The 12,413-nt window shown below is 40.4% G+C and overlaps 1 protein-coding gene across 1 annotated transcript in view; it reads right to left on the reverse strand.

Annotated features, from left to right (window-relative positions):
- Positions 1-4,231: 4,231 nt before the first annotated feature.
- LOC139394332 (zinc finger protein 271-like) overlaps positions 4,232-12,413 on the reverse strand; it is a 61,291-nt gene continuing 53,109 nt past the window's right edge. The window contains exons 1-2 of the mRNA XM_071142378.1: positions 11,766-12,102; positions 4,232-5,241 (exon numbers count right to left, since the gene is read on the reverse strand). Of these exons, the coding sequence (XP_070998479.1) occupies positions 4,232-5,241; positions 11,766-12,102 (1,347 nt within the window). Of the gene's footprint in view, positions 5,242-11,765 lie in introns of the transcript that reaches the window.

The following is a 12,413-nucleotide window of genomic DNA, read 5'->3' on the forward strand; positions in this document are numbered from 1 at the left end:
ACAGTGCCTTGCGAAAGTATTCGGCCCCCTTGAACTTTGCGACCTTTTGCCACATTTCAGGCTTCAAACATAAAGATATAAAACTGTATTTTTTTGTGAAGAATCAACAACAAGTGGGACACAATCATGAAGTGGAACGACATTTATTGGATATTTCAAACTTTTTTAACAATTCAAAAACTGAAAAATTGGGCGTGCAAAATTATTCAGCCCCCTTAAGTTACTACTTTGTAGCGCCACCTTTTGCTGCGATTACAGCTGTAAGTCGCTTGGGGTATGTCTCTATCAGTTTTGCACACCGAGAGACTGAATTTTTTTCCCATTCCTCCTTGCAAAACAGCTTGAGCTCAGTGAGGTTGGATGGAGAGCATTTGTGAACAGCAGTTTTCAGTTCTTTCCACAGATTCTCGATTGGATTCAGGTCTGGACTTTGACTTGGCCATTCTAACACCTGGATATGTTTATTTTTGAACCATTCCATTGTAGATTTTGCTTTATGTTTTGGATCATTGTCTTGTTGGAAGACAAATCTCCGTCCCAGTCTCAGGTCTTTTGCAGAATCCATCAGGTTTTCTTCCAGAATGGTCCTGTATTTGGCTCCATCCATCTTCCCATCAATTTTAACCATCTTCCCTGTCCCTGCTGAAGAAAAGCAGGTCCAAACCATGATGCTGCCACCACCATGTTTGACAGTGGGGATGGTGTGTTCAGCTGTGTTGCTTTTACGCCAAACATAACGTTTTGCTTTGTTGCCAAAAAGTTCAATTTTGGTTTCATCTGACCAGAGCACCTTCTTCCACATGTTTGGTGTGTCTCCCAGGTGGCTTGTGGCAAACTTTAAACGACACTTTTTATGGATATCTTTAAGAAATGGCTTTCTTCTTGCCACTCTTCCATAAAGGCCAGATTTGTGCAATATACGACTGATTGTTGTCCTATGGACAGAGTCTCCCACCTCAGCTGTAGATCTCTGCAGTTCATCCAGAGTGATCATGGGCCTCTTGGCTGCATCTCTGATCAGTCTTCTCCTTGTATGAGCTGATAGTTTAGAGGGACGGCCAGGTCTTGGTAGATTTGCAGTGGTCTGATACTCCTTCCATTTCAATATTATCGCTTGCACAGTGCTCCTTGGGATGTTTAAAGCTTGGGAAATCTTTTTGTATCCAAATCCGGCTTTAAACTTCTTCACAACAGTATCTCGGACCTGCCTGGTGTGTTCCTTGTTCTTCATGATGCTCTCTGCGCTTTTAACGGACCTCTGAGACTATCACAGTGCAGGTGCATTTATACGGAGACTTGATTACACACAGGTGGATTGCATTTATCATCATTAGTCATTTAGGTCAACATTGGATCATTCAGAGATCCTCACTGAACTTCTGGAGAGACTTTGCTGCACTGAAAATAACTAATTTCTGTAAGTACATAGATGTAGATAATGAATGTTCACTAGTGGGTAACATAGTTCAAAAATATTAATTTAATCTTTATTCAGATACAAAAATGTTGCATTAATCAAATTATTATTACAAATCAGCATCTGTGTTTTTTTTCTGACATTCATTCATGAAGTAGCAAGGAAATGTTTTAATAATACAGATGGGTACATTCATGAAGAAGCTCGGAAATGTTTTAATAATGCCGATGGAACATTCATGAAGTAGCTGGGAAATGTTTTAATAATACTGATGGGTACATTCATGAAGTAGCTAGGAAATGGTTTAATAATACAAATGGGAAACATTCATGAAGTAGCTGGGAAATGTTTTAATAACACTGATGGGAACATTCATAAAGTAGCTAGGAAATGTTTTAATAACACCAATGGGAACATTCATGAAGTAGCTAAGAATTTTTTAAATAATACTGATGGGTACATTCATGAAGTAGCTAGGAAATGTTTTAATAATACCGATGGGAACATTCATGAAGTAGATGGGAAATGTTTTAATAATACTGATGGAAAACATTCATGAAGTAGCTAGGAAATGTTTTAATAATACCGATGGGAACATTCATGAAGTAGCTGGGAAATGGTTTAATAATACCGATGGGAAACATTCATGAAGTAGCTAGGAAATGTTTTAATAATACCGATGGGAACATTCATGAAGTAGCTGGGAAATGGTTTAATAATACCGATGGGAACATTCATGAAGTAGCTGGGAAATGGTTTAATAATACCGATGGGAAACATTCATGAAGTAGCTAGGAAATAGTTTTTTTTGTCAGCAACTTATCGTTATCAAAACTACGTTATCACATTTTTATACAACTTTAGCTTGAAGACTAAGGGCTCTATTGAATCCACTAGGCCCAAGTTCAGCTTTACAGCGTGATTGAAATGTAAAGGCAATGCATTCAAGGTAAACCCTGCACGTGTCGGCTCAATCCGAAATGACCTTTTATATTTTTATAGCGGAACCTGTAACGCTTCAGCTGTAAAGACTGAATAGAGCCCTGGTGCACAAATTAACTCAATGAAACCAAAATACTAAATTCATGAAGGTTATAATTAAGAAATACAAACTGGGTCCATGCTTTCGATCATAAGCAACCGTTTCCATTTTAAAAACAGGTTCTCCGGCACAAAATGCTGATCAGGAAATTAAAATCCTAAATTTACTGAAGAGTGAATTGAATAAGGAACTACCTCTTTCTTCAGCCTTGAACACAAACACAGTGCTATTGCCTAATAACCATATTGAATAGACTATATTACAGGAACACCTAAATGTAGGACCGACAACGTTGATATGGCCTAATATCCATATTGTGGAAAGAATTAAAATCCAATGTATTTATTTATAAAGCCCTTCTTACATCAGCTGATATCTCAAAGTGCTGTACAGAAACCCAGCCTAAAACCCAATGTTTAGAATATGGTATGTTTACAGGTTTAACTCTCATTATCATCCTACAGATGGCAGTCTCATTTATCATCCTACAGATGGCAGTGTCATTATCATCCTACCGATGGCAGTGTCATTATCATCCTACTGATGGCAGTATTGCAGTCTCATTATCATCCTACAGATGGCAGTGTCATTATCATCCTACCGATGGCAGTGTCATTATCATCCTACTGATGGCAGTATTGCAGTCTCATTATCATCCTACAGATGGCAGTGTCATTATCATCCTACCGATGGCAGTATTTCAGTCTCATTATCACCCTACAGATGGCAGTATTGCAGCCTCATTATCACCCTACAGATGGCACTATTGCAGTCTCATTATCACCCTACAGATGGCAGTATTGCAGTCTCATTATCACCCTACAGATGGCAGTATTGCAGTCTCATTATCACCCTACAGATGGCAGTATTGCAGTCTCATTATCACCCTACAGATGGCAGTATTGCAGTCTCATCATCCTACAGATGGCAGTATTGCAGTCTCAACTGTGTGGAATATCACAAACCTATGAAAATAATCAACTTTGTCACAGTGAACACACTAAATTCGGGACGGACAATCGATTGTGAGATACGCCATCTACTTCTTATGTGATACATTTGGGTTGTGGGCTCACATTTGTACTTTTTCTGAGATCTTTGCCGAGCAGGAAACAGCAGCGTACTGCTCCTGCAACCAACACAAGCATAGGGCTGTAACGTGTGCCATGTTATCTGATGAGAACTGCTCCTGTAACCAACACAAGCAGGAAACAGCAGCGTACTGCTCCTGCAACCAACACAAGCATAGGGCTGTAACGTGTGCCATGTTATCTGATGAGAACCGCTTCAATTTAGCCTGCTAGTAAATCCCTGATTGTAATTAGCTGATACGCATTTTCTGCCAGAGAACCTGTTTTAAAATGGAAAATGGTGGCTTACAGATACGTTTTATATTCCTCCATTTAATAATTACATTTGACAACTTTCCAAATCATATCATTAACATCTGAGGGTTCATATTTCTATTCAATCAATCCAAAATAAAAATAAAAATAAAATACACATTTTAAATTGTAACTTTATTGTAATTGTAATCATGTCTCAAGAGGAAAAAACTAAAGTAGGACTATTTAGGGGGAGGGGGGGGGGGATTTGATAAAAACAACACTCAAAAACATAAGTCAGAACACTAGTCTTGTCTATGCTCTCATGTGATTTCAGATTCTCTGTCCGGGAAAATGTCTTTCCACAATTAGGTTCCCGAACTAAAACTCTAACCAAACTGTGTTTATGTTCTCATGCCTTTTCAGGTTCTCTAACTTGGAACAATGTTAAGGCTTCTCTCCAGAGTGTATTCTCTTATGTTTATTCAGGTTCCCTAGCTGGATAAAACTATTTCCACAATGGGAGCAGTGATAAGGCTTCTCCCCTGTGTGTGTCCTCTCATGCTCTTTTAGGTTCCCTAACTTGGTAAAATCCTTTCCACACTGGGCGCAATGGTAAGGTTTCTCCCCTGTGTGTGTCCTCTCATGCTCCTTCAGATTATCTAACAACCTAAAATTCTTCCCACAATGGGAACAAGGGTAAGGCTTCTCTCCAGAGTGTATTCTCTTATGTTTGTTCAGGCTCCCTAACTGGGTAAATCTCTTTTCACAATGGGCGCAGTGGTAAGGCTTATCTCTAGAGTGGATTATCTCATGCTTTTTTAGGTTTCCTAACTGGGTAAAATCCTTTCCACACTGGGAGCATTGGTAAGGTTTCTCCCCTGTGTGTGTTCTCTCATGCTCTTTCAGATTATCTAACAACCTAAAATTCTTTCCACAATGGGAACAGGGGTACGGTTTCTCTCCAGAGTGTATTTTTTTGTGTTTGTTTAGGTTCCCTAACTGGGAAAAACTATTTCCACACTGGGAGCAATGGTAAGGTTTTTCCCCTGTGTGTGTCCTCTCGTGCTCCTTCAGGGTATCTAACAACCTAAAATTCTTTCCACAATGGGAACAGGGGAAAGGCTTCTCTCCCGAGTGTATTCGCTTATGTTTGTTCAGGCTCCCTAACCACATAAAATTATTTCCACATTGGGAGCAGTGATAAGGCTTTTCTCCTGTGTGTATTCTCTTATGTTTGTTCAGGCTCCCTAACAAAGTAAAACTCTTTCCACACTGGGAGCATTGGAATGGCTTTTCTCCTACGTGTGTCCTTTTATGCTCTTTCAGCTTCCATGACCACTTAAAACTCATATTACACAGGGAGCAGTGATGTCGTCTCGCTGGTTTGGGAGTCTCTGGGTCTGGTTCCCCTGAAGGACTCTTCCGTCTGTCAGAGTGAGAGGCTGGTCTCTTTCCTGCCAAAAACAAAGAGTATTTGGTTAAACTGAGAGACATGAATGAAATCTCCTCATGATAAAAACTGTCTTCCTATGAGGTTTAATCTAGAGACTAGATCCCTCATTATAAAACAGTACATTTGGATCGTGAATACTGATTGGTTAATAGCCGTTAGTTATTCATGATGATCCCTGGGTAATGCCTGTTAACAATTATATTTGAATTATCCCTATACAACCACTGTCCCAAGGCCAAGCCAGGCAATTTATAAACTAATCTCCACTGTCCCACAGCCCAGCCAGGCAATTTATAAACTAACCTCCACTGTCCAGCCAGGCAATTTATAAACTAATCTCCACTGTCCAGCCAGGCAATTTATAAACTAATCTCCACTGTCCCACTGCCCTGCCAGGCAATTTATAAACTAATCTCCACTGTCCCACAGCCCAGCCAGGCTATTTATTAATTACACTATTAGCTTGTGTTTCTTGCATCTGCAAACAGCTAGTTTTGTCTTTAATTAGCAAGTTGTTCCTCAATCTTGTTAGCCGCTAAATGCTAATCGCTAACTTAGCTAATAAATGTACTGAGTAAGAGCAAGCGTAATGTTATTTATTTCACCTTTATTTAACCAGGTAGGCTTAACTTAGGTAACAAGTTCTCATTTACAACTGTGACCTGGCCAAGATAAAGCAAAGCAGTGAGACCACAAACAACAACACAGAGTTACACATGGAATAAACAAACATACAGTCAATAATACAGTAAAACAAAAGAAAACAAAAAGTCTATATACAGTGAGTGCAAATGATACGGAAGTTATTATAATTAGCTATACAGCCTGATAACACCAGTGATGGTGTAGACCTAAATCAGCATGTGGTTTGTGCAACAGTGTCTTCTAAATTAAAAGAGGTACAACGCAAAGCAAGAAGAAGCTACATGAAGAAGCTAAGAGAAAACATTCAATGTTGCCAAAGATTATAGGGTCCCCCTAGGAAACACCTATCAACACATTAGTTCCTACCCTGTCACAACCTCCCTGGCATTTTCATTTGTTGTTATGTCAACGTATTCAAAGTGCCCACTATTATATTCTAACTGTATAATTAGAATAGACATTCTAGTCCCATGATTCCAACAGTTAACCCAAGTGTTTTGCTCTAAATTGCAAGTCAAATTGCAAGATTTGGTAAAAATAAGGCCCAGATTTCTTGCCCATATCGAGCAGCCCTACGTGGCGGTGTGGAAATGATCTCAAATGCAGGAATTGTTTAACATGATGACTGTTTGGGGGGGGGGGGGGGGGGGGTTGAAGTTGAATTGAACAGTATAAACCAATCAGAATGGAGAAAAACTCATTGAAATCACTTGGAATATATGTGCTGCCACCCTAAATTCACTCACTACTCATAAAGCAAATTTAAAACTTTTATTATTAAAAAAACATTTCAATACAGTCAAATAGTTAATAACTTCACCTCAAGCTCAAAAGGGATATTAAATGTCTGCTTCTTGTTGTTGTTAAACCCAATTTCTTTTAAAATTCCATGATAGAACATTGACCATATCGTCCAGTCCTGATCTAAAGTGTAATTAATAACTCCACCTCAAGCTCAAAAGGGATATTAAATGTCTGCTTCTTGTTGTTGTTAAACCCAATTTATTTTAAAATACCATGATAGAACATTGACCATATCGTCCAGTCCTGATCTAAAGTGTAATTAATAACTCCACCTCAAGCTCAAAAGGGATATTAAATGTCTGCTTCTTGTTGTTGTTAAACCCAATTTATTTTAAAATACCATGATAGAACATTGACCATATCGTCCAGTCCTGATCTACAGTTAATAACTCCACCTCAAGCTCAAAGGGATATTAAATGTCTGCTTCTTGTATGTTAAACCCATCTACCAATGGGTGACCTTCTTTCTTTGAATTTATATATTTTTTGTAAATACACTACCGGTCAACCGTTTTAGAACACCTCCTCATTAAAGGTTTTTCTTTATTTGTACTATTTTCTACATTGTAGAAAAATAGTGAAGACATCAAAACTATGAAATAACACATATGGAATCATGTAGTAACCCAAACAAGTGTTAAACAAATCAAAAAATATTTTATATTTGAGATTCTGCATATAGCCACCCCTTTGACAGCATTGCACACTTGGCATTCTCTCAACCAGCTTCATGAGGTAGTCACCTGGAATGCATTTCAATTAACAGGTGTGTCCAAACTTTTGGCAGGTACTGTATATAAAAAAGTTAACCAGTTTAATTTAGACAAATATAAGATTATGCAATGTCCTATTTAAACATGCCTGAACTCCAACATATAGATCTTAAGGATAACGATGCATGTGGTTTCATTTGAAAATGACTAACTTTATATGTGCACGTGCTCAGTTGGACTTTTACATGGAATCGCCCTTAAAAATGTTGTGAATATATATATTGGGAATCATTTAATCCATTAACATTTTGTTGGTGGATCAAACTCATGGAAGCTTTATAGCGGTAGTCTCCTTTAACACCTGATTTACTGACCACAAGGCACATCTCAACAGGTGGTCCAGCTAAGTCATGTCATGACACATCTCAACAGGTGGTCCAGGTAAGTCATGTCATGCCACATCTCAACAGGTGGTCCAGGTAAGTCATTACACATCTCAACAGGTGGTCCAGGTAAGTCGTGACACATCTCAACAGGTGGTCCAGGTAAGTCATGACATCTCAACAGGTGGTCCAGGTAAGTCATGACATCTCAACAGGTGGTCCAGGTAAGTCATGTCATGACACATCTCAACAGGTGGTCCAGGTAAGTCATGTCATGCCACATCTCAACAGGTGGTCCAGGTAAGTCATGTCATGCCACATCTCAACAGGTGGTCCAGGTAAGTCATTACACATCTCAACAGGTGGTCCAGGTAAGTCATGACATGACACATCTCAACAGGTGGTCCAGGTAAGTCATGACACATCTCAACAGGTGGTCCAGGTAAGTCGTGACACATCTCAACAGGTGGTCCAGGTAAGTCGTGACACATCTCAACAGGTGGTCCAGGTAAGTCATGACACATCTCAACAGGTGGTCCAGGTAAGTCATGGCACATCTCAACAGGTGGTCCAGGTAAGTCATGACACATCTCAACAGGTGGTCCAGGTAAGTCATGACACATCTCAACAGGTAGTCCAGGTAAGTCATGGCACATCTCAACAGGTGGTCCAGGTAAGTCATGACACATCTCAACAGGTGGTCCAGGTAAGTCGTGACACATCTCAACAAGTGGTCCAGGTAAGTCATGACATGACACATCTCAACAGGTGGTCCAGGTAAGTCATGACACATCTCAACAGGTGGTCCAGGTAAGTCATGACATGACATCTCAACAGGTGGTCCAGGTAAGTCATGAAATCAACAGGTGGTCCAGGTAAGTCATGACACATCTCAACAGGTGGTCCAGGTAAGTCATGACATATCTCAACAGGTGGTCCAGGTAAGTCGTGACATGACACATCTCAACAGGTGTCCAGGTAAGTCATGACATATCTCAACAGGTGGTCCAGGTAAGTCATGACATGACACATCTCAACAGGTGGTCTAGGTAAGTCATGACATGACATATCTCAACAGGTGGTCCAGGTAAGTCATGGCACATCTCAACAGGTGGTCCAGGTAAGTCATGGCACATCTCAACAGGTGGTCCAGGTAAGTCATCACATCTCAACAGGTGGTCCAGGTAAGTCATCACATCTCAACAGGTGGTCCAGGTAAGTCATGACACATCTCAACAGGTGGTCCAGGTAAGTCATGACATGACACATCTCAACAGGTGGTCCAGGTAAGTCATGACATCTCAACAGGTGGTCCAGGTAAGTCATCACATCTCAACAGGTGGTCCAGGTAAGTCATCACATCTCAACAGGTGGTCCAGGTAAGTCATGACACATCTCAACAGGTGGTCCAGGTAAGTCATGACATCTCAACAGGTGGTCCAGGTAAGTCATGACATCTCAACAGGTGGTCCAGGTAAGTCATGACATCTCAACAGGTGGTCCAGGTAAGTCATGGCACATCTCAACAGGTGGTCCAGGTAAGTCATGACATCTCAACAGGTGGTCCAGGTAAGTCATGGCACATCTCAACAGGTGGTCCAGGTAAGTCGTGACATCTCAACAGGTGGTCCAGGTAAGTCATGACATCTCAACAGGTGGTCCAGGTAAGTCATGACATCTCAACAGGTGGTCCAGGTAAGTCATGACATCTCAACAGGTGGTCCAGGTAAGTCATGACATCTCAACAGGTGGTCCAGGTAAGTCATGACATCTCAACAGGTGGTCCAGGTAAGTCATGACACATCTCAACAGGTGGTCCAGGTAAGTCATGACACATCTCAACAGGTGGTCCAGGTAAGTCATGACATGACACATCTCAACAGGTGGTCCAGGTAAGTCATGACATGACATATCTCAACAGGTGGTCCAGGTAAGTCATGGCACATCTCAACAGGTGGTCCAGGTAAGTCATGGCACATCTCAACAGGTGGTCCAGGTAAGTCATCACATCTCAACAGGTGGTCCAGGTAAGTCATCACATCTCAACAGGTGGTCCAGGTAAGTCATGACACATCTCAACAGGTGGTCCAGGTAAGTCATGACATGACACATCTCAACAGGTGGTCCAGGTAAGTCATGACATCTCAACAGGTGGTCCAGGTAAGTCATCACATCTCAACAGGTGGTCCAGGTAAGTCATCACATCTCAACAGGTGGTCCAGGTAAGTCATGACACATCTCAACAGGTGGTCCAGGTAAGTCATGACATCTCAACAGGTGGTCCAGGTAAGTCATGACATCTCAACAGGTGGTCCAGGTAAGTCATGACATCTCAACAGGTGGTCCAGGTAAGTCATGACATCTCAACAGGTGGTCCAGGTAAGTCATGGCACATCTCAACAGGTGGTCCAGGTAAGTCATGACATCTCAACAGGTGGTCCAGGTAAGTCATGGCACATCTCAACAGGTGGTCCAGGTAAGTCGTGACATCTCAACAGGTGGTCCAGGTAAGTCATGACATCTCAACAGGTGGTCCAGGTAAGTCATGACATCTCAACAGGTGGTCCAGGTAAGTCATGACATCTCAACAGGTGGTCCAGGTAAGTCATGACATCTCAACAGGTGGTCCAGGTAAGTCATGACATCTCAACAGGTGGTCCAGGTAAGTCATGACATCTCAACAGGTGGTCCAGGTAAGTCATGACACATCTCAACAGGTGGTCCAGGTAAGTCATGACACATCTCAACAGGTGGTCCAGGTAAGTGTTTTATTTGTGTTTGTCATTTACTGTATTTACGTTTATATAAAGCTTTTCAACAGGAAACGTTACAACAACAAAAAATCACTGGAGGACGTATAACAATACCTACAGAACAACATATTCAAGTGTAGAATTGTCTTTTAAAACCACACATTATTTCACTAACTGCAGAGTTTGTCCTTACTGGTGTTAATCAGATCAATGTTTTATAAGATAGTACTCACTGTATTTACTGGTGTTAATCAGATCAATGTTTTATAAGATAGTACTCACTGTATTTACTGGTGTTAATCAGATCAATGTTTTATAAGATAGTACTCACTGGTGTTAATCAGATCAATGCCCCGGTTTTATAAGATAGTACTCACTGTATTTACTGGTGTTAATCAGATCAATGTTTTATAAGATAGTACTCACTGGTGTTAATCAGATCAATGTTTTATAAGATAGTACTCACTGGTGTTAATCAGATCAATGCCCCGGTTTTATAAGATAGTACTCACTGTATTTACTAGTGTTAATCAGATCAATGCCCCTGTTTTATAAGATAGTACTCACTGTAATTACTGGTGTTAATCAGATCAATGCCCCTGTTTTATAAGATAGTACTCACTGTATTTACTAGTGTTAATCAGATCAATGCCCTTGTTTTATAAGATAGTACTCACTGTAATTACTGGTGTTAATCAGATCAATGCCCCTGTTTTATAAGATAGTACTCACTGTATTTACTAGTGTTAATCAGATCAATGCCCCTGTTTTATAAGATAGTACTCACTGTAATTACTGGTGTTAATCAGATCAATGCCCCTGTTTTATAAGATAGTACTCACTGTATTTACTAGTGTTAATCAGATCAATGCCCTTGTTTTATAAGATAGTACTCACTGTAATTACTGGTGTTAATCAGATCAATGCCCCTGTTTTATAAGATAGTACTCACTGTATTTACTAGTGTTAATCAGATCAATGCCCCTGTTTTATAAGATAGTACTCACTGTAATTACTAGTGTTAATCAGATCAATGCCCCTGTTTTATAAGATAGTACTCACTGTATTTACTGGTGTTAATCAGATCAATGTCCCTGTTTTATAAGATAGTACTCACTGTTTTTACTGGTGTTAATCAGATCAATGTCCCTGTTTTATAAGATAGTACTCACTGTTTTTACTGGTGTTAATCCGATCAATGTCCCTGTTTTATAAGATAGTACTCACTGTTTTTACTGGTGTTAATCAGTTCTCCAGTCTTCTCTTCTTCGTCCTCCTCCAATGTGACAGTAATCTCCCCCTCTTCCTCCTTCACTCCAAAAACGTCTTCCTCCTCTTTCACTGTGACAGTCATCTCCCCATCCTCCTCCTTCATTACAAAAACTGTATCTTCCTCTTCCTTCACTGTAACATCCTCCTCCTCTTTCACGCTGAAAGCCTCTTCCCCTTCTTCTTTCACTGTAACAGCCTCACCTTCTACTTCTTTCTTGACGGTAACAGTCTCCTCTCCCATGAGATTTCCTTTCTCCGTCAAGCAATTCTCAGTGTAGCTTAGTAAACTCATGGTCGGGGATGTTAGCTCATTAGCATTAGCGACTGGACTAGTGTTAACTTAACCAGACAGCTAACAGCAACAACGTCAATACGACATTAAATGGGATAACTAGTTATTTCACACAGAAGTATGTTTAAAACATAGTTGCAAATTAAACCAGGAAATTGTCTAAAGAACTCGAATGTTCCGACTTTGTTGTCTAGCGAGCTACCGAGGTGGCTGCAGTTGTTGAAGAAGCTTTCCGTCCACTAGATTATACGTCACAGTAGCAGCATGGCCTGAAAGACACATATCGCCATCTGCTGTCTGGAGGGAGGAAA

The sequence above is a fragment of the Oncorhynchus clarkii genome, unplaced genomic scaffold (genome assembly GCF_045791955.1).
Source record: "Oncorhynchus clarkii lewisi isolate Uvic-CL-2024 unplaced genomic scaffold, UVic_Ocla_1.0 unplaced_contig_359_pilon_pilon, whole genome shotgun sequence".
NCBI lineage: Eukaryota > Metazoa > Chordata > Actinopteri > Salmoniformes > Salmonidae > Oncorhynchus > Oncorhynchus clarkii.